Below are 26,409 nucleotides of genomic sequence, written 5' to 3'. Positions count from 1 at the left end.
ATGCTCTACCGTCTGAGCTATCCCTCATGGATAGTTTTCCATACAGGTCATGAATGCCTGGATTTGTGGGTCCCCATTTCTAACCCCTGCAGTTTCTGACAATTCCAATTTTCCATTTTCACCAGAGTGGGGAATCAATCTACAGTCCTCCAGATATCGTTGGACTCCACCATCCCTGACCATTGGTCATGCTGGCTGGGGCTGATGGGAGTTGGGATTCAACACAATCCGCATTCCTTATTTATACAGACTTCCTTTCATCCAAAGTGGATCACTTACACTTCACCAGGACCAAGACGAGTAGCGCTGACAACATCACAAAGCAGATGGCTACCAAGACATAAAGGATGGAGACATGAATTCTTCTGCTGTTTTTCCTTTGCGGAGACTCAGCATTGGCAGGAGCTGTAGAAGTGAAGATTAGTGGAAGCGTTTTATTTGCAACATTTAAAAAATAAATAAACAGAAGGAACAAATGGTGACCTCCCCTTTTCAAATGAATAACAAAGGGGGTCAAAGTCATGTAACATGTGTGAGTGAAATAGTGAGTGTGCATGTGTTTGTGCACAATCACAGCAAGGTTGCCAAATTCTATTCTGAGTTCCAGGGGGAGACAAGCTGTCTCTGTGCCTAGGTTGGGCCACCTCAACTGAAAAAGGAACCACATAAATTGGGAAACAACATAAATGAGTCTGGACAATGCTCCTTTATTTAAATTTTATTTTTTTATTTTTACCTGTTATGTAAGAAAAGGCTCAAAGTATTAGATCTTTTCATGTTGAAAAAGTAATGCTGAAGGTGAGGGTAAATCAGTACTAAACCATCTAAAACATTTTGCTTTATGCTTGGTTAATGCTGCTGTTGAGGACAGTTGGACCAATCTAAAAGGAATGTACATACATTATATACAACCAAGGCAAATGAATATTAGAGGAACTGTATTTGTCATTGTAAGCTTCAAGAGTCAAAAGATGCTATCTAGAAATACTACTACGTCTGGCCAATGTGATTAGCCTCCTGGACGACTTGACTGGCTATAACCTGGTATTGCATAGTAACCATAAGCCCTACAGCTGATTATGGTACACAGTGTTCTCTGATTCTCTGATTTCTGCAACTTCTCCCCCACCTCCACCCCGCAATTCCACGTAGCAAATCCAATTCACTTGTTGGGAGAGGGTTGCCACCTACTGGGAGAGTTATGTGTATGAGTCCCAATCCATCAGAAAACTGAAGTACGTGTCTGGACAAAATACAAAGACTTACTAGAAAATAAGACCCCAAGGTGGCTGTCACCAATGGAAGCTAAGGCTCAGAAAAGACTCAATATGGAGGCCAAATGGCCGAAATATTGGGAAATATTAGAAAAAGATGGAGACATCTGGAGATTGCAGAGTTTTGAGAAATTAAAGGATAAAGTGCGAGACTGGTTACATTATGCTCAGATTAGGGAGACTTTTAATATGGACAAAAAAACAGGTTTCCAGGTGGAAAAATCGAAACTAGAAACAGAACTGTTAGAACCAAAAACTAAGGTACTTTCAAAAATGTATAACTTGCTGTTAAAATGGAACACTCAGGATGAAACGGTTAAATCAGCTATGATAAAATGGGCACAGGACATTGGTTACAACATTATGTTTGCTGACTGGGAAAGGTTATGGACCACCGGTGTGAGGTTCACGGCATGTAATGCCTTGAAAGAAAATATTATGAAAATGATATATAGGTGGTACATGACCCCAGTCAAGCTTGCAAAAGTTTACCATTTGCCAGACAATAAATGTTGGAAATGTAAGGAAACTGAAGGAACATTCTTTCACCTTTGGTGGACCTGCCCAAGGGTTAAGGCCTTCTGGGAAATGATCTATAATGAGTTAAAAAAGGTATTTAAATATACCTTCCCTAAGAAACCAGAGGCCTTCCTTTTGGGCATTGTCGGCCAAAGGGTGTTAAAGAAGGATCGAACTTTCTTTATGTATGCGACAACAGCAGCAAGAATACTTATTGCAAAGTATTGGAAGACACAAGATCTACCCACTCTGGAAGAATGGCAGATGCAACTGATAGACTATATGGAATTGGCGGAAATGACTGGCAGAATCCGAGACCTGGGAGAAGAGACGGAGGAAGAGGACTGGGAAAAGTTTAAGGACTATTTGCAAAAACATTGTAAATTGTATGAATGCTAAGATGATGCAGGATAGAAAATAACTTGGCACCAGTAACTTTAGTTGAAAGAAGTATGAAAATAAGTGATTTATAAGAACAAGGATGAAATTTTATTTAATATTATGTCAAACTTAAATATTCAAGTATGTGAAAATAGAAATTAAAATTGGAGACATAATATTTGAAAACCACAAAGTAAGAGTTGAAAGAAGGTGAAGCATTGCTGACTCAACTTGATAATCGGGAACACAGATAAGGGAGATGTGAGGAAGTCCCAAAAGAAGGTTATGGAAATATGGTCTTTTTTGGAAATTAATTATGTTGTATTTTTATTTATTGTATGTCAACTTTTTGCTGTTTTCTTTTCTGTTTGTTTTATGTTGGTGATGGTGTTTTATGTGTTTGGTGATATACTGTTTAAAACCTTTAATAAATATTTCATTAAAAAGAAAAAAGAAAACTGAAGTACGTAATAGTGTCAGAAAACTAAGGGGTATGAGAAAGAACATGTAGACTGTAAAAGGGGATGGGTGGGAATCAGAAGCAGAGGAAATAAGAGTTTGGTGGGAGGAAGTGGGGAATTTTATAAGTCATATAGAAATAATTTAGAGCCCACAAAGAAGTAATCCCCCCCCCCCCCAAGATCAAAACTAAGAAAGGTAATGGTCATGAAACTGGGTGGGAGGATCCTGAATCTTTTCCTTCCTAATGTGATCATGGGGATCTAAGTGATCTTGCAAAAGAGAAAGTCTGTGCTGTGTGGGACTTAGGAAGCTGCCTGTTATCAAGTTACACCATCTATCTCATCCAGTACTGTCTACTCTGACTGACAGCAGCTCTCCAGAGTCTCAACCAGGCAGTGGTTCTAACTGGACATATCAGGAAATGGTAACTGGAAGTACCACTGACTGAAACTGGGGGCCATCCACGTACAAAATATGAGTTGTTCTACTGAGCTGAAGCCTGAACCCCATGGCAGTGTAAAATTATACAATGCTATAAAGATTATTGCTCTTTATACCAGCGTAAATGAGACAGAATTATGGTCTGGTTTTGTGTGGGTTTGTCTGGTGACTCAGGGAGTTTCCTTCTTGCTCTCTGTGATCCTAATTGCAGATTTAATAGAGTTATGTAAACAATGAAACACCTGTGAGAATTTACACTGTATAAATATTGGAAGAAGTGATGTAGGATATCCAAAGCAGCTGCTTAAGAATATGCTCATATTTTAACATTAAGTGGCTAAATTAATGAGATCGGATTTATGCCGTAGATCAGCAAAGATGAGATACTACAATAATATCAAAATTCCCAATTCTGTGTCCACTGATGCTAAAGGAAAATGGAGGCGATGCCTTTGAATACCGGTTGCTGAGGACCATGAACAGGAGAGAGATGTTGCACTCGTTACCTGCTTGTGACCTTCCCAGAGCCACCTGCTTAGCCGTTGTGGGAGTCAGGATGCTAAACTAAAGAGATATTTAGTCTGATCCGCTAGGACTCTTCTTACGTTTTCGTGAAACAGCTTTTCCCAGTAACAAACTAAACATAAGCAGGCTTGTGAGGAAATGAATGTGGGGTTTTAAAAAAATATTATTATTTGCATTTTATTGTTAATCTATTGGCAGTCCCTATTAGGCCCTTCCCTTCTCCCCATTTCTCTCTTACGTGAGTGTGTGTGTGTGTGTGTGTGTGTGTGTGTGTAAAGGGGGGTAGAGGACCGAAAGGAAAAGGGAAAGGAAAGCCAAAGCAAAAATGTATTTATCTATGGATAAAAAGCATGTGTCACACATAACACTTATAATTTGCAGGTGGAACACAATCAGAGTAGTCCAAGTTGCATCTAGATCATCTGATAACCCAATCCCCACACTTCCATCCCCCCCCCCCCGGATTCCAGCACCTCATATATTATTCGGGAGCTGCTTCCAGCCTCTTTCTCCTCCGTGGCCATGCTCAGCTCCGTGCTTGGCCTCCTCAGGAGGTCTTTGGACTTGGGGGGAGGCCCCCCAAAGAAATTGGGGCCTCTGACCAGTGATGTGGTTTGCTGCTGCAGCAGCTGGAAATACTGTTTAAACGTTTTACTAAATGTAGACATTTCCAGCTACTGCAGCAGCAGTATTCACCTGCCCATCTATCCCAGAATACATCACTCTGAGGAAGGACTCCTTTGGCCCTTCCTCAGTGAGGCGGGACGATGTGGTCGCCAAGAGACCTCCAGTGATGCTCTCACAAAGCAAAAATGGGGGCGAGGAGGAATGGGTCTTGTGGTGCAATCTCTTGCATCGGTTCTGCTAATACATGGCTCTCCAGATGTTGTTGGATTCCAGTTCCCATTATCCCTGACCACTGACCATGTTGGCTGGGGCTCATGAGAGCTGGAGTCCAACAACACTGTGGGGGAGGCGGGCAAAGATTTGCCACCCCTGTCCCAGAGGAGTTTTACTGCCTGTTTATTATTGTGCTCCAAGAATTATTTTACTGCAACCTCCAACCATAAGATATAGATCACCTTCCTACATGGTGTGGAGCTAACTTTCCAATGTGAGGCACAACCAGGGTGTTGAGGATGGGTGTGTTAAATGTGAGCTATGATTTGAGATTAATATGGGATCTATCGTGCATTTGGTTACACAAAAGCTAACCAACACAGATGTAAGGGGGGAAAGCCTTGCTTTGACCCAGCTGTGTATACATAAAATCTTGAACCACAATTTAGCTGAGTCATCACACATTCTAAGGCTGTACTTATCTGTGGAAACACATGGTGCCTCCTTTGCTTGGAAAGTCCCCTCTTTGTATATGATCTTGCTCAATAAAATTAAGGATTTAATTGAAGTCTTCCCCATAAATGATAGTGGTGTTCTGTAATTGTGCGACCTTTGCGTGAATGGTGTCAAACCCAAGGGACCCTCAGTCTTTTGAGTATAACCATTAATTAAGAGATAATTATTCTCATCCATGTAGATATTGGGACCTCCATGAGGGGTCTCTGATTCACATCTGTGAGTTACTTCTGGCAAGAGGATTGCTACTGCCCTAGATTTGGCGGAGCCCCCTGTGCCCAATGCTCACTCCCACCAGTCTTTTCACAACCAATCCATCTCAGGAGCTTAGAATCATAGAATCATAGAATCATAGAGTTGGAAGAGACCACAAGGGCCATCGAGTCCAACCTCTTGCCAAGCAGGAAACACCATCAGAGCACTCCTGACATATGGTTGTCAAGCCTCTGCTTAAAGACCTCCAAAGTAGGAGACTCCAAAGTAGGAGACTCCACCACACTCCTTGGCAGCAAATTCCACTGTCGAACAGCTCTTACTGTCAGGAAGTTCTTCCTAATGTTTAGGTGGAATCTTCTTTCTTGTAGTTTGGATCCATTGCTCCGTGTCCGCTTCTCCGGAGCAGCAGAAAACAACCTTTCTCCCTCCTCTATGTGACATCCTTTTATATATTTGAACATGGCTATCATATCACCCCTTAACCTCCTCTTCTCCAGGCTAAACATGCCCAGCTCCCTTAGCCGTTCCTCATAAGGCATCGTTTCCAGGCCTTGGACCATTTTGGTTGCCCTCCTCTGGACACGTTCCAGTTTGTCAGTGTCCTTCTTGAATTGTGGTGCCCAGAACTGGACACAATACTCCAGGTGAGGTCTGACCAGAGCAGAATACAGTGGCACTATTACTTCCCTTGATCTAGATGCTATACTCCTATTGATGCAGCCCAGAATTGCATTGGCTTTTTTAGCTGCCGCGTCACACTGTTGGCTCATGTCAAGTTTGGAGCTTGGAGGTGGGTCTCCTGAAGAACAGCCATGCCAGCTCTTTCCCAAGGTACCTGCTGATACTTGCAAGTTTCCCCTAAGGCTAAGCCCTTTATGTTAAAAGAAATTATATTTAGCCCAGCAGTAAGATAGGGTTGAGTGCACACATCATCTAGATGCCATTTGGAATACATACCACGATTTGAACTGCCTGTCGCTTCATCAGAAGGAAGGGCATTGATACTTGAATAGCTTGGGCTGTATCCAGGATCAACGACTACACAGTACAAATTCAGGAGTTTGGGATTAGAAACAGAGAACACGCCACAGACACACAAAGTCGATAAAACTGCTAATGTGCATGAAATATGCAGAATCACTCCCTTTTTCCTCACTCCACCATGATGAAATCCACCAACATTTCAACAAGTTAGTAGAGGGACATAGTCATGCATTCATCTCTGCATTCAAGCTGAATAGTCAACAATTTTAAAATGAGTCTGTAAGAGCTTGCGGTTAATGTAATGCTTTGACCACATTCTAATTTGGACCCTAAGAAGTTTCACTGAAGTTTCAAACTGTGTGAGCAGGTGGAGCTCCCTCTACATACCATATTGGGCATAGCTCAGTTCTTGAAGGCAGGTTAGTGGGGGAGAGCTGGTGAAGTTTAAGGGTACTCCTGGACTGTAAGAAGAGGGCATCAGTTTAATGGGGCAGCCTTTGTCCCATTTGTCCAGGAGCTCATGTTTCACACTAGCTGCTTGACAAACAGCAGCTTCTGTTGAGTGAAATAAGCTACATTTAGAATTTAGACTCCAGACACATTTAGAATTGACTATAGTCTATTCAAGTGTCTGGTTCCTCTCCTCCTGCCATTATAATTGCGTGTGAGGGAACAGAGATCTTTAATATAGAAGACAGAAATGAGAAGAAAAAGAATAGCTAAACTTAGAGACTCTTCCTTCGGGGGGGGGGGTGAAGCAGCACGACACAATGGTCGCACAATTAGACAAAGGCTCTGAATAACTGTTTTGATTTTGGTTGCTTAAAATCGTCCAGGATTTGTAAAGGCTGAGAGAAAGAACAGAAGTACTTCTTCAGACAATGCTGAATAAATGTATGGAATTCATTGCCACAAGAAGTAAGGATGCTCATTTGTGGCTCATTTGTGTTCTGTTGGTGGTTACCATGGAACCTCTATGGCAGGGATGGAGAATCTCCTGAAGTGCTTGGACTCCAACACTCATCAGTACTAAGCCAGTGTGCCTGCGGACAGTGGCAGATGGTGTCTACTAGGGCTGCCATGCGTCTGGGTTTCCCCAGACACATCTGGGAATCGCTCAGAAAAATGGCATCTGGGTGGATTTTTATTGAATCAGCAAAATGTCCGGGAAAGCCTGGACAATTCAGGAAAAGTCCCAAAATGACAATAAAAAAGGGGGGGAGAAGGGGGAGCTCAACAACTTTGTCCAGATTTTCACTATTAGGAATAGAGTCTACCAACTTCTGGCTCTCTGTCCTTGCTCTATGACTCATTTGCTGAGACAGGATCTCTCCAGCCTTTCTAACTGCGTAGTTCATAAATATCACAAGCTGAAATGAATGTCTCACTAATAAGCATGCATGCTAAAGAAGACTAGAAGACTGAGGTATTTTCCGCACCTTTCTTAGCATCCATGCCTCTTCTGTCTGCCAAAGGTGTTGTCTGACTTGCAGGAGTCATTTCAGTCACAAAACCCCCATCATCATAATCATCATCATCATCGTCAAAACTGTTGGGTGAATCTAAAAACAGAAGAACGGTTAACTCTGAAAATGGAAACAAGCTACTCAGACTCAGGTTTTTTTTGTGTGAATTATTTACAGCCTATTTGAGTCAAATTAGCAAATCCATTGGGTGGGTCTGAAAAGCTGAGCTTTGAATTTCTCAAGGCTTGCCCTTGAATACAGTAGTACAATTCCAGCATTCTGCTTTCTTGCTATGCACACTCTGACCAGTTCAGTGGCTCTCAAATGTTTTTCTCTGGGACACACTTTCAGAGAGAAAATTTGCTCATGCCACACCAATCTTTTTATTGATTAGAAATACATTGGAAACCAAAAAGTAAACAACTCCTAGCAGTGCTTGATTTACATAATATAATATCTATCCATATTTTGAAAAATAAAATACTATACTATATTACACAGAAATGTTTGATTGTCCTTGAATCTTCCTGCCACACTTGCCATTTCTCCCTTTGAGAACCGCTGGACCAGCTCAAGGCTCTTTGCTGCCCCAAGTGACTCCCACAGAGGATGAAAGAGCTTTGTCCCAGGAACCCTTGCAACGTCAAATTCAGATGCATGCTATCAGAGGCTTCACCATGACGGCACTTTCACATGGTGGGGTGCTTCACTGGTGCCTCAAACAAATGGCTGCCTTGCTTGTACAATTGGGCCTTTCCACAGCAATGGGGGTCCCAAATTAGATTGTTGCTGTTAAGAATGTTTTTTCTTTAGCAAAGACATTCCACGCCCCTTTATGTGGCTTAGGCCAGAAGGGAAAAGTGAAATCCTGCATCTATTTCAGTCAATAACCAGTAGATAAAATCCTGCTTGTTGGCTTCCTATGGGCACCTGATCAGTCATAGAATCATAGAATCATAGAATCATAGAGTTGGAAGAGACCACAAGGGCCATCGAGTCCAACCCCCTGCCAAGCAGGAAACACCATCAGAGCACTCCTGACATATGGTTGTCAAGCCTCTGCTTAAAGACCTCCAAAGTAGGAGACTCCACCACACTCCTTGGCAGCAAATTCCACTGTCGAACAGCTCTTACTGTCAGGAAGTTCTTCCGAATGTCTTTGGTCTGATTCAGCAGGCCTCTTATTGGATCCCCTTCTGCTAACTAACACACTTCCCAAGTGATTAGATAAATACAAGCATTACACTCCAATACATAAGAAACTGAAGTGGAAAACAGGGTGGGTGAATTTGTCAGTTTGGATTTATCTCAGTTTCTCATTTTCCCAATCAACTGAGTTCACCACATTTCCACATCAGCCTATGTGTGTGGGTTTAAAAAAACACAAAAAAACAAGTCCTCATGAAAATTCATCAGAGTTTTAGTGCACATTTCTCAAAGTATACACATTTATGTATGGAATTTTCCCCAATATACACACTTTTGCCTGCAATTTCCCCTGCTGTAATGCATTTTTTTTGTATGTTATTTTCACTTCTATATAGAGCGGCTGGGGAAACCCAGCCAGATGGGTGGGGTATGTATGTATGTATGTATGTATGTATAAATAAATAAATAAATAAATAAATAAATGTCATTATTATTATTATATATTTTTGGAAAGGTTTTTGCCTGGTTAGCTGCATCCAAAAAGAGAAGTGTGAATGCTGAGGGACAGCTGTGTTTTTCAGTTCACATACTGTTTCTTGAAGTGCAAATTATGGGTGTAACTCAATGCAGCGCTAAGGTGAACATTCTATCAGGGTGAGGACTTCTGGTTGCGCAACAGAACATTCTCTCCCTCTCCTCCCCCTTTGTGCCCCTTAAATCAGTTGAGGAGTTCCCACAAACCTCTGAGGCAGATTTGGGGAGGGCATGCGGTGCATGCAGGGGGAGGGGGGGGAATCCCGTTGCCCAAGCAGAAATCCTCATGGCGATGGGACTTGTTAGCAGAACACTGTCCTAGTTCACATTAAAAGCAAACCAAACCAAACTTTGCCCTTACCCTGAAGTACAACCTGCACTAATTTCTAAAATAAAGTATCAAAGCAGCGTTAGAATATACAGAAGCAAAAGGGGTTATACCTTATTGCCATACATGGAGAAATGCAATATAGAAAAGGAATTATCTGCTTAAAGTACAAAGCACTGGATCACTTCAATTTTTCTTTTGGGCACTGGGAATCCAGGTTTGGGGGGAGGGATTTTTTTTGCAAAGCACATAACATAGAACCAAATGCAGGACCAAAGCAGCAATAAAGCACAAGATAAGCAGATTATATTGGAAGTTCATCTGGCAGAAAGTCAGTCATATTGTGGTCACTTACAAAGTGCACCGTCAATTCTTTTCTTCAACCTAAGGGACACAGTGCCCAAGGCTCGCTTCATTGCTTCAAGTTACGGGCATTTGATCAGCAAAGTGTTTCTCTGACAAAGCAAACTACAACTAGCTCAGGAAGGTGATGGCTGCTGACATCAGCACCAGCAACTAACCAGAAGCAAAAAGATCATTAACTTGGGATTAGACTGTTTATAGAAACGAAGTCCAGTTCTGAAGAAACACAATAAGGTTATTTTAAGACTGCCCCTGAGTGGAGTCTAATTGCTGAGTTCACCTAAAATGAAAACATTTGTATTAAATAACTTCAGTGGTAGTCACATGCAACAAATTGTTCAGGTGGGTCAACTTTCTTTCTTTCTTTCCTTTTATTTTATTATTTAATGGAATTTACATAGCACTTGATTTAAAAGCAAACAAACTTTTGCAAACTCAAAGCAGCTAGCTTGCAAAAAGGATAACACAATGGAATAATAAGTAAAGACAAAAGTTTAAAACAACTATTTAAAACATTCAAACATTATTTAAAAGCAAAACTAAACTAAAAGCAGGGGGGGGGAAACATTTGTCAGCATCCTACATATTTGGGCAGGTTTGCTTTAAAAAACAACAAGACGCTTTTAGCAGGCACCAAAGAGCGTACAGTGAAGGCACCTGCCTGACGTCAATAGACAAGGAAGATCCTAAGTGTGGATGTTGCCACACATAAAGATCGAATTCGGACAAATGCAGGATGAATATGATATGGCACCTCTAAAAGGGCAAGTTCCACAAATCTAAGTGGTCAAGTGAGCATATATAAAGTGATCATGCAGATAAACTGGCCCCAAGCTTTATATGCTAATAGTAACACAGATTGAACTTGTCCCAGCAGCCATTGCAGGTTTCTGAGCAGGGGTGTTATATACTGACAGTCTCACTCCTGCCAGCAGTTGTGCTGCAGCACTTGACGCTAGCACAGCTTCAGAATCAAGAGCAAGGGAAGCTCCACACAGAGTGCACTGCAGTAATCCAATATTGAAGCAATCAAAGCACCAACTACTGTGGTCAGACTTTCCCGGACCAGGAACAGCTGTAGCTGTTGTACCAATTGCAGCTGGTAAAAGGCACCTCTAGCCACTGAGGCTACCTGGGGCTCCAGTGACAAAGCTGGATCCAGAAGCATCCCCAAACTGCAAAAATGCAAAACAAGGGGGAGGGCAACCCTGTCCAGGGTAGGCTATTAACCAACCCTCCAAATGTCCCTATTTTCTAGGGACATTCCTGATTTAGAGAAGCCGCCCCGGTTTCTGATTTGATCCCGGAATGCCCCACTTTCCCTTAGGACGCCCCTATTTTCACTGGAGAAATGTTGGAGGGTGTGGAGTTATCCAACCCCCGAGCTGTCTGAAGGAAATCCTGTATAGGGAAGTTTTTTAATGTATAATGTTTTATTATGTTTTTATATACAGTATATTGGAAGCTGCCCAGAGTGACTGGGGCAACCAGTAAGATATGTGGGGTATAAATATTAAAATTATCATTATGGAATGGGATGTCCCTATTTTCATCGGAGAAATGTTGGAGGGTATGCTCACCCACAGTGCTTCCATCTTTCCAGGATTCAAGCTCAATTTGATTTTCCTCATCAATCTCACCACTGCATCCAGACACAGGTCCAGGGACTGCGTGGCCTCTCTCTACTGGAGAAATTATGGAGAAACAGAGCAGTGTGTCATCAGAATACTGATGCCACCTTGCCCCAAAACTCCTAATGACCGCCGCTCTCAATAGCTTCATATAGATATTAAATAGCACTGGAGATAGGATAGTGCCCTGTTGCACCCCATGACATTGCCTCCAGGGGGCCGAAAAGCACACTCCCAATGGTACTCTACAGGCTGTGTCCCATTGCAACACAAATATCATTCCCAGAGCCTGTTCAGAAGGATATCATGGTCAATAGATGAAGAGGCAGGAACAAGGTTGTCCTACTCCCTGCAACAGGGTAACCAAGGCCATCTCAGGCCTGTGGCCAGGACTGAACCCAGACTGGAATGGATCCAAATAATCTGCAGAATCTAAGACTGCTTACAGCTGCCTCACAACTAGCCTCTACATCAGGCATGGCCAAACTTGGCCCTCTAGCTGTTTTGGGACTACAGTTCCCATCATCCCTGACCACTGGTCCTGTTAGCTAGGGGTGATGGGAGTTGTAGTCCCAAAACAGCTGGAGGGCCAAGTTTGGCCATGCTTGCTCTACATCACCTTCTCCCAAAAGGGGGTATTTGCAACTGGTTGATAGTTGATCCCATCTAAGTGGTCCAAACTTGTTTCTTTAGAGCAGCTGACCCCTTCCTCTTTCAAGGCAGCAGGGACCATCCCCTCAAGCAATAAAGCATTAACCCCACACTGGACCCAACCAGTCAGAACCCCTCTGAGAGATTTCATAAGCCAGGAGGGGCAGGGGTCAAGAAGACCAGTGCCTAGGGGCACGGCCACCAGCACCGTGTCCACATCAGCTGAAACTGATCCCACACACACATCCTCGATTCTGTCATTGGGTACTTCCAAGAGGAGCTGCAGCAAGTGCAGAGGCAAGATCACTCCTAAGTCAAGCGACTTTATCGTCAAAGGGTGTGATCAGTTGGATCTTTGAATTCTCCAGAGCACTCTGCTAGAATGGAAGCCAGTAAAGTCTGGACCATCCAAAATAACTCTGCCACTAGTGGACATAATGCAAGCTGCAAAATGAGCCATCTTTGCAGCACACACTGCCACATGGTAGGCACATTTACGTGCGCTAACCAGTGTTCAGTTGTCTTCAGAGTGAGACTTGTGCCACTTGCTCTCTACCCTTCCAAAATGTATAAGCTAAAAGGGTACCAGACTGATCCATTAGTCTGGGGGCTCACAATGAAAGCCTCCATATTGGAAGACTTGCACTCTTTAACTGAAAGGCTGCATGGGGCAGAGATCACAGGGTCACCCCAAAGGTGGCGAGGCCAAGGTTCAAATCTACACTCAGCCAGCCCTGTGCAGAGCTTGTCTGAGGCCTGCAATGTGAGTCCCTGGGCAGCTGGGAGGTACGGGCCTTCTTAGCATGACAGCATAAGACCAGCAGGCCCCTGGCAGGGCCCCCCTGCCAGCGTAGCCCCCTGAGGCTGAGGGCAAACGTCCCTGGCTGCTCCCCAACCCTCTGCACAGGCCTGCACTCAGAGATGAAGCTCAGTGGGTGGCCTGGAACCAGTCATTGCCTCTCCATCTAACTTCACAGGACTGTAATGAAATAGCATCTGGTGGGTCTGCGTTGCTGTGATGGCCTGGGATTCGGACTCGGAACGAAAGGAATCCCAGCCTGCACAGGAGTCCCCGCCTCCAGAAGCAGCTGAGCCGGGGCTGGGGCTTGAGCCTGAAGGGTCCTCACCTGTGCTGGATCCTCAGGTGCAGGCACCAGCTGAGTCTGCTCTGGCTCCTGAGGTGATGGAGGACCCATTGCCTGCAGGTGCTCCACTCTCAGCCCTGTCAGGGGAAGAGGAGGTTGCTTCTGGGTCTGGTAACCCTCCAGCCTCTCCTGAACTGCAGGGGCTCAGGGCAGAGAGGCAGAGGGAACTAAGTTCCCGCAGGAGGAGTGCTCGCCTCCAGGCCAGGAGAGGCGAGTCACCTGTGGACCGGGGCCGCCCTATGCCTCAGGGCAGATAAAAGCCAGTCAGCCCCAGTCCCAGGTTGCAGAAGCAACGTTGTTGCTAGCCTGTTCCTGCCTGCACCCTGTCCTGCTCTTCTGCCAGAGTTCCTGACCTCACCCGACTCCCTGCCTTGGACCCAGCTTCAGCTTTGACGGACAGCCTCCATACCGCACCCTCGACCTTGGACTGGACTCGGACCTCGCCGCACGATTAACCCTCGGGACCAGCACAGTTGCTGGCCTGGCTTCCCAACACTGCATGTGGCTGCTGTTTACTGAGAGGGCAGAAGGGCAAGGTAGCAGGGAGCTCAGGATGCAGTAGGCGCAGTGGCAGAGCCAATCCAATGCTCCCCATACTGCACTGGCACCAAGATGAGCTCCCCACTGCCTTGCCCCTCCCCTCCCCTTCTTGGCAACGTGCAGTGACGCAGTGCATTGGGGAAGCAAGCCAGCAATGCAGACCCACTTGTGCCACTCTGCCAGCTGCTACTGTTGTTATGGGGCAAAACTGGGGTGCAGAGTAATGGCATACAGCAACTTGAGCTCCTTGGAGGAATGCGATAAAATAAATAAAATTGACGGACCAAAATACTGAAGAATCGTTAACATATATAATGCATATTTGCACATCACTGGTAGAGAAGCCATGGAAGAGCAAAGAACTCTCGTAGATTTGTAAGGCACTGCTAGGAAGAAGCCTGTGTCTCATCTTCTTCGCATACTGAGAACACCGTCACGAGCCTGTCAAGTGCAGAAGCACGACTGAGGCTGAAGAAGAGAAGAAAGGAAACATACTGACTCACCTGGTTTGGGAGGCAGGGGAGGTTTTGCTGGCTTAGCAAGTGTGTAAATCCCTGTAGGGAAAAAAAGGGGGGATAGAAAGCATTCAGGGAACTGATATTTCTGGAAGATGACATCTCCATTGCCTAGAACCCACGTACCTACGGGACCGCCTCTCCTGGTATGACACGCAGAGGACCTTAAGGTCCACAAATGACAACACTTTGGAGGTCCCAAGTCGCAAGGTGGTTAGATTGGTCTCAACTAGGGCCAGGGCCTTTTCAGTACTGGCCCCGACTTGGTGGAACGCTTTGTCACAAGAGACTAGGGCCCTGAGGAACTTGACATCTTTCTGCAGGGCCTGCAAGACAGAGCTGTTCCGCCTGGCCTTTGGTTTGGACTCAGGCTTACCCTTATGTTTTCCCTCCCCTTACGGTTTTGGTCCATGGGCTACTTTTAAAATGAGGCTGCATTTTAAATTGCATTTTAACCTGTATTTTAAATTGCCCCCCCATTATGTTTTTATTGTAATTTTACTGGTGTTAGCCACCCTGAGCCCGGCTGAGGGCGGGGTATAAATAAAATGTATTATTATTATTATTAAAGGAATGACACTGGAATCTAAAGGGCAGCAAGAAAGCAACGGAACCTGGATCAGCCAAAGGAAGTACTGTGATGCCCCTCTTATGACCCCTAGGATCAAGGCAGCTGGGGTCCCTGATACAGTTCCCCAAATAAAGCCCCACCCCCACAGAAAATGCCTGGAGTAAAGAAAACACATCTTATAGGTATCTTAACAATTTTATTATAACAATTTTATTATTACATAAGCTTTCATCCTAACTGTCACTCTTTATAAATTAACATTAAACATTATGGGGTGTCTGTATTTAAGATCTGGTTTGGTTTTTTTAAGTAGTTGTTTTTTTCATTGATACTGAGCTCACCTACACAAACCTTTGACTCCTTTTTGACAAGAAAGCCAAGGCTGTAGTCCCTTACCCTCTGATATGGCAATTAACCCTCTTAAACATGAAGAGACTTACTTCTGAGTTGACGGGTAGACCATTGCATAGTAAGTTAACTGTACAGTGAATTCTTAATGACCGGGCAACTTATTGTGCAGTTGATTTGGAGAAAATAACTTGTAGAGAGCACATTATAGCAGAGAAAATCATCAAAGGAAAGAGGCATTGCTTTTAAAAAAAAAATGTTTAGGAGTACTCTCATTTTGACTCAAGAAAATCACCATTTTATAGTTTAAATCGGAAAAAATACATTAAATGGACAAAAGGGCAAAGATTCACAAAAAGTTCAGGGGTATCCCCCCGAAAAAAGCACTGCCTTAAAATACTGAAAGGAGGGAGCAGCCATGCTGTTCATGGAGATCACTCAGAAGGGCTATGCACATTTTGCTTTATAACTTTCCTTCTACTAGATGTAGAAGCTTACTTTTCCCCCAAAGAAAGCTCAAAGCATGGGCTGTGGTAGAACTACACTATTTCTAAGGTTGCCATATGTCCTCTTTTTCCAGGACACGTCCTCTTTTTCATGGGTAGAGTTGTCATAGTGCTCCATAGTGAAAAGTCGGCAAATGTGTCCTCTTTTTTTGCTCTTCAAAACCCTCTATTTGCACCATTATAAATCTAGCCATGACCTCATCCACTGCTGGATTTCCAAATAGGCAGAGTAGGCACTGGTCTATGGGCCTTTTAGGGGCGCTGTGACAACAGACCGAAATAATATTGATTTGATCTTGAAATAAAATTACAATCAAGCTTTCTTAGTTCAGTGGTATCCCACTAGAGTGGGGGCCCCAAAATTTTGACTGCCTAGGGGCCTTCACAGGGTTTAATCCAGCACTGGCTTTCTCCCTTCTGGGTACAATCACACTCAGCTGTTGTGGCCGACCCAGACCTCCCTATCCTCATTGCTGTCTCACTCTGCTCCACTGCCACTATCCACCCCCACAAGTAACCCCTGGATAATATATACACAGGGCTGTATGCGTGTGAACTCTCAACAACGAGATCAGAAGGAAATGAAATGCAGAAAAGTAGAGACTGTAATAATTGCATTAACATAATAATCACCACCTGTACTTTCCTGCATTTCATTTCCTTCTGATCTCACTGTTTAAAATCCCCCTTGCAACCATGGTGCATATATATATACAGCATATGCCTCCAATTCGGGATAATATTTCATGCATCTGAGGAGATGGGACGGTAGTCAACAAAAGCTTATACCCTGCCCTTTAGCCTAAAGGGCTCTCAACATGACTTACAAAAATCAGTTCTAAAATGCCATCGGGCTCACAATCGAAAAAGATATGACACATAAGGAAAAAGGAATGGGAGGGAAGAGGGACGTGCAAGCTCAAGCATAAGTTCTTACAGTTTATTTGTTAGCCTTTAGGATGACACACTAGTAGGTAAACTTTCCCAAAGAAACAGGGAGCAAGCACTGCAACTTCCCGAAATTCAAAGCAGAAAACAAAGGCCCACTCACCCTGGGATGTTGTCATGCCAGAACCTGTGGGGGGAAGTCTTGGGACCCGCTCAGCAGAGCGAGGAGCAGGAGGCCCCCCAAATACAGGAGAGCGATCCATTCATGCCCTTTCCCTGAGACTCGCTGCAGTAGCAGTGCCTGGTGCAGAGGCAAGAGAGCTCAGAACTTTTGAGTCAAAGGGAAGTGAAACTGAAGGGCCTCTAAGATGCTCCTATTTGGGCAAGGCACAGCAATGAGCACCTCAAGTCTCATTTTATCTGGAAGCTATTGTAGAAAGCACCTCTTCGGTCTTAGACACAGAAAACATGCAAGGGATGTGTGAAGTGACTTGAGGTGGGGGAGAATTCAAAGCAGAAATTTCTTAAGAATTACTCTCAGACATGGGAAGGCAAACTAAGGCCCAGGGGCCAGATCCAGCCCAATCCCCTTCTAAATCCGGCCCGCGGACAGTCCGGGAATCAGCGTGTTTTTACATGAGTAGAATGTGTCCTTTTATTTAAAATGCATCTCTGGGATATTTGTGGGGCATAGGAATTCGTTCGTTTCCCCCCCAAAAAATACAGTCTGGTTCCCCACAAGGTCTGAGGGACAGTGGACCGGCCCCCTGCTGAAAAAGTTTGCTGACCCCTGCTGAGAGATAAATATTTGTACACAGGGCCAGAAAGTTGGGTGGTGTGCCTTACTTGACAGAGGACAGGCCTCAATTTGAAGGCGTCCTCTGCTTGAGAGAGACATTTCTAAATTTGTCTGGCAGGGCAAGAAACCCAGAATAAAATTTAAAATACTAACTGATGCAAAAGAAAGAGGGGGATTTGCCCTGCCAGATCTTAAACTCTATTATGAATCAGCAGCTTTCTGCTGGTTGAAGGACTGGCTGCTTCTTGAGAACACAGACATTTTGGATTTAGAAGCTTTCAACAATGTTTTTGGGTGGCATGCATATTTATGGTACGACAAGGTTAAAGCACATAAGGCATTTAAAAACCATATTGTCAGGAAAGCACTGTTTAATGTCTGGATACGATACAAAGACTTACTTGAAAATAAAACCCCAAGGTGGTTGTCACCAATGGAGGCAAAAGCTCAAAAAAGGCTCGATATGGAGGCCAAGTGGCCAAAATATTGGGAGATTTTAGAGCAAGAAGGAGACAAATTGAAATTGCAGAGTTTTGAGAAATTAAAAGATAGAGTGCGAGATTGGCTTCATTATTACCAAATAAGAGAGGTATATAACTTAGATAAAAAAATTGGCTTCCAGCTGGAAAAATCAAAGTTGGAAACAGAATTGTTAGATCCCAATACTAAGATACTTTCAAGAATGTATAACTTGCTGTTAAAATTGAATACTCAGGATGAAACGGTAAAATCTGCTATGATTAAATGGGCACAGGACGTTGGACATAACATTATGTTTGCTGACTGGGAACAGTTGTGGACCACAGGTATGAAATTTACGGCATGTAATGCCTTAAGAGAGAATATTATGAAAATGATATACAGGTGGTACATGACACCAGTCAAGCTTGCAAAAATCTATCATTTGCCCGATAATAAATGTTGGAAATGTAGAGAAATTGAAGGTACATTCTTTCACCTTTGGTGGACGTGCCCAAGGATTAAGGCGTTCTGGGAGATGATCTATAATGAAATGAAAAAGTATACCTTCCTGAAGAAACCAGAGGCCTTTCTCCTGGGCATAGTCGGCCAATTGGTGCCAAAGAAGGATAGAACTTTATTTATGTATGCAACTACAGCAGCAAGATTACTCATTGCGAAGTATTGGAAGACACAGGAGTTACCCACACTGGAAGAATGGCAGATGAAAGTGATGGACTACATGGAACTGGCAGAAATGACTGGCAAAATTCGTGACCAGGGAGAAGAGTCGGTGGAGGAAGACTGGAATAAATTTAAGGACTATTTGCAGAAGCACTGTAAAATTAAGGAATGTTAAACCGATGTCTGATGGAAAGTAAGTGGTATTGGTAAAAAGATTTTTAAGAAAATGTAAATAGGGATTGATAATTGGAAAATTGATATTTATAATAGGTTCATATCTTGAGTGAGGATAAATGTTAGAGGGTAAGGATTTGCTGAATTTAATATCTGAACTGGAATACAAAATGGGAGGTGTGAGGAGGTCAAGAAACTAGTGAATGAAGTACAGTATAAGATTTGAAAATACTAATCTATTTTCTGTTTTGTCTTTTTGTTTTTCTTTTGGTTTTTATTCTTTCTTTTTTCTTCCCTCTTTTTGTTAACTGTTTTCTATTGTCTACTTTTTATGTGTTTTGTTTTTGTATTTTTATATTTCTGTAGTTTTTCTTATGTTTAAATTTTAGATTTTTTTATTGTTTGTGAAATTTCAATAAACATTATTATAAAAAAAAAATGAAGGTGTCCTCTGCTTGAAGGGCTCTCAAGTCCAAGCCCAGTTTAAAGATAAAATAAGAGCAGGAGGGGCCTTGAAGGTGACCTTCAGCAATTGGCACCTGGACTACTGGCTGAGCTGCCACACAGGCCAGTCACAGTCTTCCCAACAATGGTGAGAAGTATTGTATACTATCTAAATTGTAGTAATCATTGCTACAGATCACTCAATGCACATACTGTACAGTGGTACCTCAGGTTAAGTACTTAATTCGTTCCGAAGGTCCGTTCTTAACCTGAAACTGTTCTGAACCTGAAGCACCACTTTAGGTAATGAGGCCACCTGCTGCCGCTGCGCCTCCGCTGCATAATTTCTGTTCTCATCCTGAAGCAAAGTTCTTAACCTGAGGTACTAGTTCTGGGTTAGTGGAGTCTGTAACCTGAAGCGTATGTAACCCGAGGTACCACTGTACTGTATTTAGCATATGCAAAATTGGTGCAAGTCTGTGTCCAAACCGCTGCAATGCAGGAACCTTTTTGCCCAATGTGGGAATCAAACCGACTGATCAGATAATAAGTCTTTGTGGGTGGTTCTTAAGCATGCATGTCTGGAATAGATTCCACATAAACTGCTTATGTTCATAGGGACATACACCTTTGTGCTATGAATCAATCCAAAGTAATTTGCATCCACTTCATTATTCCATATGTGCCGATTCACTGAGCTGTACCTCTTCCTACTGGAAGGCTTAAATAGATGATCTTACACTGAAACCCATTCACAAGATTTATAGCCTTAAGTGTCCAGAACACATAATGATAGAGAGCTGGTACAGCAAAGTGGTTAAGAAACTGAGCTAAGTGAACCAAGATGCCCCCAATTCAAATATTGTCTCTGCCATTGTTTTACTAGCTTGCCTCAGCCAAGCCATCCTCAGTCCATGTGAAATAGGGTTGCCATACGTCCGGGAATTCCTGGACATGTCCTCTTTCGGTGGGCCTACAAGTCCATCCTAGGGGAATTTTACATTTTAAAGCAAACCTCCAAGATTTTGGTGGTGGTGTTTTTTTAAAAAAATGTGCACGGGCGACTCCGGCTCGGTGCTAGTAGACGGGGGGGGGGGGGCTATCTATAGAATGATTTTCTGCAAAAAGCTCAACAACCTTTTGTGCGTTTGCGCAAAAAAAGATCATCAACTTTTGGGGTGATTGTGCAAAAAAAGCTCTTGAAACAGGGTAACCGTAATTGGTGATAGTTTAAGAGCAGAGTAAATGAAGGACTCAGAGAACACAGAGCAGGAGATTACAACTTTCAGTTGCCCTTGCCAAAGTGAAAAATAAATAAATGTTGCTATTTTTTGAAAAGGGGGAAAGAATACTGAATTCTCTCTCAGTGAAGTTATTTGTGCATTATAAGCGACCATTAAAATTTTACTTAGTTGCCTAGACCCAAGGCACAGTGCAATAAGTTTAGGAGAGGTTTAAAAAGATACAGAAACTTGTTTTCCCCTATTAAGTTTATTTCTGTACCTATTAGGTGGAAGCAGCCAACAGAGGAGTGTAGGTGTACTTTGAAGCAAAAATCCCACAGTATTCTGAAAGCAAGAGACCAAGCTTTATTTTTATTTTTTTATGTGCAGTACAAAGGAACAGAATTTTCAGGTTGTGAATGAGAGAGTTAGCACTATTTTGTTCAGGAATTTACATTACCATTAACCTTTATTTCAAAGGGGTATTATTTCAGCAATTATTTCAGGCGATTTGTCACCCAGGCTCAACTCACTTGTAAATAAATCCAAATCTCGCTTTCCAAAGGAAAGCAAACCCAGGTAAGCACTGCCCCGGGAACCGCTCATTACTCGGGGAACTGAGAAGCACATAACAATATTTACGGTAAGTACAGTGGTACCTCGGGTTAAGTACTTAATTCGTTCCAGAGGTCCGTACTTAACCTGAAACTGTTCTTAACCTGAAGCACCACTTTAGGTAATGGGGCCTCCTGCTGCCGCCGCGCCGCCAAAGCCCAATTTCTGTTCTCATCCTGAAGCAAAGTTCTTAACCTGAAGCACTATTTCTAGGTTAGCGGAGTCTGTAACCTGAAGCGTATGTAACCTAAAGCGTATGTAACCCGAGGTACCACTGTACCTGTTTCTACATCCACCAAATTCTTATCACCTCCCCAAAAAAACTGTGCACAGAGAATATACACATTTGAAGATGTACTTCGTTTATTTTAACAATTTGTAGACAGCTTAAACACAGTCGCCTCTAAGTGGTGTACAAGATATCTTATTAAAATAAGACTAAAAGTGAGTTGGAAACGATAAAATCAGAGTTAAAACTATAACATCCTAAAATTTTAGATCTGAGGACAAATCCATCGGAGTCTAGCTTAGGAGTGCAGATGCCTTGCTTCAAATGCACATAGGCAAAGCCCTTTAGCTTGCACTGGCCCAATGGAAAGCATCATTAATTTCAGAGATAAAAGCAAGGACTCACCTGGGATACAGATGCTTCAATGGATGCCTTACTCCGAAAAAAAGGACTTTCCTTGGATGAGGATAGAATGTAAGTAACTACCACACATGCGAGTGCAGACTGGCATTTTACACTGTTACACTGGCATTTTATTTAGTTCTGCAACTTTGCTGGGCATTCCCCTTATCCTTCCCTATCTTGATTTAAAAGAAAAAACAAACTTCCTTTAAGTATGATAATTGGACATGATGGTTTGTGTTGCTATTGTATGGGTCATGGAGTTGTGGCGGGCACTGATTTATGGAGGCTGCAGTACTTTCCTCTTAGGTCTCCTGTAAGAATAGAGAAAAAGCTAGTAAAATCCTGAGACGTTCTTAGTTGCCACTCAAAAGCAGTAGTGCAGGGACCAGAGTCTGGAAGACCAGAGGAGAGCAGATGGAAGCTTGATCATGCCAATGGTGGGAAGTACTGTAGCAGAGCAAGGTATAGAAATCTGTTTTAATATTAATTAACCAACTGTAGGATTAGCTGTGAGTTTTCCATGTTAATTTTACAACATGGGAAAGTATTTTTTTCCTTCAAAGAAACCCTAATTATTCCATCATTACGTGTTCCTGGGTAAGCTTCTTAGTTTTGTAATGATATAAATAGTATTTCCTTCTGCATTTTCTATGCACATCTCGTCTTATAAAGCTTTGATGTGGCTTGCATTTGATTGCTTCTTTCTAAGTTTTCTATTCTTCCAGCTGTGAAAGCTGCTCAGTTCAGTTCTTAATTTTTGTTGCTTAATGTGTGCTTTTATTTCTATATTGTTGCCCCCCCCCCACTTTCCTAAGCAGTGCAAAGTTCAGGCAAGGTAGCCACTTACGCATCACCCAAAAAGAGGAAGTGCATCAACACCCAATAAAGAGAATGAAATAAAGAGAAGAGATTTGCATAAAATGTACATGTGCCAGTTCATACATTTAGGTGCACATTTAGAAAGAATTGCTATAATTTAAATAGAAATACAATAATCTAGGCATTGTGAGAAAGACTGGGAGCAAGTGGCCTGTGTGCCTGCTGTCCAGTGAGCAACTGCAAGGGCCCTCCCTGCTTTACCTGCTTCAAGCTATTTATCTTGGACCAGACAGCCCTCCAAATACAGAACTATCCTCTGTGAAGTAGGGCACATGGCGACTGTAGGTTTAGGACAACTTCACAAAGACAGTTTCTTGCAATTGAGGCAATTCTGGAGAATAGTGGTGCCATAACCCCACACATAGAGGATTGGATCCAAGGTGTTCCTTTTGTGTCCCCTGAACACACACCCCGTCAGCCCCACCTCTCTATGTCCTCAGTTATCCAGCACAACTTTCCAAAGGGCTACAGAGGCAAGGGGGGGGGGACGGCTTCCCCTCTCTTCCTTCAGCAGGCACACCCTGTGAGCAGAGTTCCGTTTATGGGAATGCTTGATTCAAGTCGTAAAAGTTAAAGAGAAATAGGAGGAGGCAACAAGTCCAGGCTGTGCTCATCAGAAGGCAGACTTAAGGAAGGCTCCAGAGTCCAATAAACTCAGAGCATGCTATTCAAAGCACAAACAACTCTTTCGCTGGCCCACGTCTGCAGAGCATTTGGCTGACCAACCAAAAAGATTGCTTAAGGCTGCAGTTCCAGACACATTTACTTGGGAGCACGCCCCACGGGCCTCTCTAGGGATTATCTCTGATATGAATAGGCTTATGCTGTAGCCCCACCTGTCAATCAAATGGGCTCGCTCTCATGGCCGATTGGCTGTGAGCCCCTGTGAAGGTGCTCTGGCTGGAATCCAATGTAGCACTAAGGCAACAATTCCATCAGCACAAAACATTATCCGCTCTGTCGTCACTCCTCCAATTCTATTCTAGGAGTTCCCCCAACCCTCTGGAGCATCGTGGGGAGGGAGGAGGAGGGAAAGTCCCATTGCACAAGCTAAATACTTGTGATGATGATAGGACGGTTTAGTACCCTCTGTCAGCACCAGTCAGTTTTCAGGTGTGGTTTAGATTCATTTTTCTCCTCCATCTGCAGACATTTCCCCTCTCCCTTTGCAGGTGAGGGTTGACTCCAAAACCTGCTTGCAAAGACTGTGCCTTGCCAAGCTTCTGACAGCATGCCTTCAACAGAGCTTGCTGAAAACCACCTTTGTAAGTGTCAAGAACCAGTTGATTGTAGCCCACTTTGGCCCATACCTGACCTCAGGTGTAAGGAAGGTGGGTGTGGGTTAGCAAAAACACCCCAATAGGGAGAACTACGAGCCTAAATAGGCCCACAGTCTAGAGGTTTCCCAGAGGTGAAGGCACAAACCCATCAGAATTACCAGCCAAATTAAGATATGCAAAATTCCTGCACAACTTCCAATATGGTGCTCAGGAGCTCTTTTCAGACATTACCGAATAGCAAAATGAATTGACATTGGGGTGGGGACAGCAGCATAGCAGCAGGCTCCTTCCCCAACTGACAGACCTGCCCTGGCCTTTTATGGGGCTAGACCTTGAACTTGGGATTTCTGTTTCTGCCAAACTCTTTAATGAATAAGTCAGTGTAGTGCATAGCCAATGCAAAGGCTAAAAGGCTCAACAGATGGACACCATGCCTATACACAAGCTAAGAGGTTGATCCACTGAGCAATGTGCCCCTTGCTATTTGAGAAGCAGGGTGGCCACAGTTTTAGCATGGAAAAGAGTCTTGCGATTAGGTTAAGCAAACAGGCAGTCCATTGTGTGGGTTGGGCCTGAGCAGTCTAATCCCGCCAGTGCTGGCATCTCCTAGGATATGGAGGAGTCAGCGTCTGCATGGTCTCTGATTTGTTGTCTAGCGGCTCCTTCCTGGGTGGCAAGTTGTTGACAGCTGGAGGTGCTGGGGGTGGATTGGCCAGAGGGTGCTGGCTAGGGGTATATCTGCTGACCCACTTGGCTCCTCTCCTAGATCCAACTCCTTGGTTCCTAGCCCACTAGCCTTTACCTCTGTTTCTGATTGGGTGACAAACACCCAATCCCACAGGGCCCCACCCCTAGGTCCTCAAATCCCAACTCTCCAGGCTCCTCTCTTCTCTCCTCCTGATCCAATCAGACTCTCTAAGACTCCTCCATAGGGAGGAGAACAAGGGCTGAAAAAAATCTATCCACTGAAATTGTCTGTCTCATGAAAGGCTTGTGTGTTTTTTATTTTTTATTTTTTAAATATTTATTGAGATTTTAAACTAAACATAGGTTTTTAAAAATTACAAATAATTAAACCAACAATTGCACATACAAAAAAGAAAAAAAGAAAAAAAGAAAGCTAACAAGAAAGTTACTAAAAAAGAGACCAAAAAAGAAAAAAAAGAAAGAAAAAAGAAGAAAAAGAGAAACAGTGTGATACAAAATACAAAAAACAGGTAGTTGAAAAAGTAGAAAAAGAAGAGAAAACAGAAAAAAATATATATCTTTAAAAAGAAATAATCCGTTTTTCAATATCTTTAAGTTCATTCGCTTATTTCCTTGACCTCCTCACACCTCCCCTTTTTGTATTCTCGTTTACAAAGTCCTTTCAGGAAATCCTTACCCTCTTTCATTTATCTTTACTCTGTATTCTTAAGTGTGTTTGTTTTTAAAGTCCCACAGGCACTTGCCACATTTTCCTTAACGGACTAAAAGGGCTATTCTTCTGGAATTTATTCCTTTTAGGGTGAGTAGACCAGATGCCGCACATGCAGGAACAAACCCACCACACAGAGGCTTCCTCATCTGTGTTCTCGCCCCTCCTTCCCCAACCCCACAGACCGTTATGACCTTACCTGGCTTTGCCATGGTTCCTTTGGAATTTGACAGTTTGGAAGTTGGCAACCAGTTTCCATATTGCCTCTCCTCGGCCATGCCTTGTGGCTTTAAGGGTTTTGAGGAGGAAGAATGTGGTCAACCCGTCAAATTCCACTCACTAAGCGTCCCACTACTAGGTTCTTTGGCTTCTACCTCTAGTTTCACTTCTCCCTTTTAGAGGAGGTGCCCTGAGTACCACTATGCAAATAGTCACCGAGTTACTCAGAAGACCATGGCTTTGTACGTGAAAGTCCAGCAGCAGGTACAAGAAACATGAAGGGAATGATTGTAGTCACAATACACAAAGGTCACTGGAGCTGAATTTTGTTCGGCCTAGTGATGACGCCGGATGTAGTTTATCTACGGCAGTGTACATGCTATGCCTTTAAAACACATTCAAATAAGATTTCCCAACTCAAATAATTCTGGGCACTCCAGTTCCTTAAGGGTTACTGGGATCTGTAACTCTGTGGGGGATCAACTACAGTGCCCAGAATTCTTTGAGGGGGGAAGGTGCTTTGAATGTTCTTCAAAGGTATAGTGTGTAAGCAGTCTAATTTAGGGTTGAGGAACCTCAGGCCCAGATGCTGAATATAACCCTCCAAATCTCCTTATCCAGCCTATGGGACTCTAGTCAGGTCATGGCTCCCCCACCATCATCCTCAATTATTTTAGCTGGCTGGAATGTGCCTTGAACAGTGATAATACATCTTGCTTGCCTAGATGGAGGTTGCTGTAAGAATAAAATAGGGGGTAGCGGAGAGAACCTTGGGTGCATGGGTGTAGC

General features: G+C 43.4%; 1 protein-coding gene across 5 annotated transcripts in view; it reads right to left on the bottom strand.

The window, feature by feature from the left end:
* The window catches only part of LOC309527788 (asialoglycoprotein receptor 1-like), a 31,509-nt gene extending 5,432 nt beyond the window's left edge, over positions 1-26,077 (bottom strand). Inside the window, exons 1-6 of one of the 5 annotated variants that reach the window (XM_082214748.1) lie at positions 25,601-26,077; positions 14,469-14,519; positions 11,579-11,683; positions 7,598-7,720; positions 6,132-6,212; positions 280-405 (exon numbers count right to left, since the gene is read on the bottom strand). In XM_082214748.1, coding sequence (XP_082070874.1) covers positions 280-405; positions 6,132-6,212; positions 7,598-7,720; positions 11,579-11,683; positions 14,469-14,519; positions 25,601-25,679 — 565 coding nt within the window. In that variant the 5' untranslated portion in view covers positions 25,680-26,077. Of the gene's footprint in view, positions 1-279; positions 406-6,131; positions 6,213-7,597; positions 7,721-9,990; positions 10,206-11,578; positions 11,684-14,468; positions 14,520-16,956; positions 17,542-25,600 lie in introns of those variants that run through there. The other 4 variants (XM_082214751.1, XM_082214749.1, XM_082214750.1 and 1 more) reach the window with 4 other exon arrangements.
* Between the last annotated feature and the right edge of the window lie 332 nt (positions 26,078-26,409).

The sequence above is a fragment of the Podarcis vaucheri genome (assembly GCF_965113315.1).
Source record: "Podarcis vaucheri genome assembly, chromosome: 2".
Taxonomy (NCBI): Eukaryota; Metazoa; Chordata; class Lepidosauria; order Squamata; family Lacertidae; genus Podarcis; species Podarcis vaucheri.
This window is presented reverse-complemented; position numbering and strand designations above follow the sequence as displayed.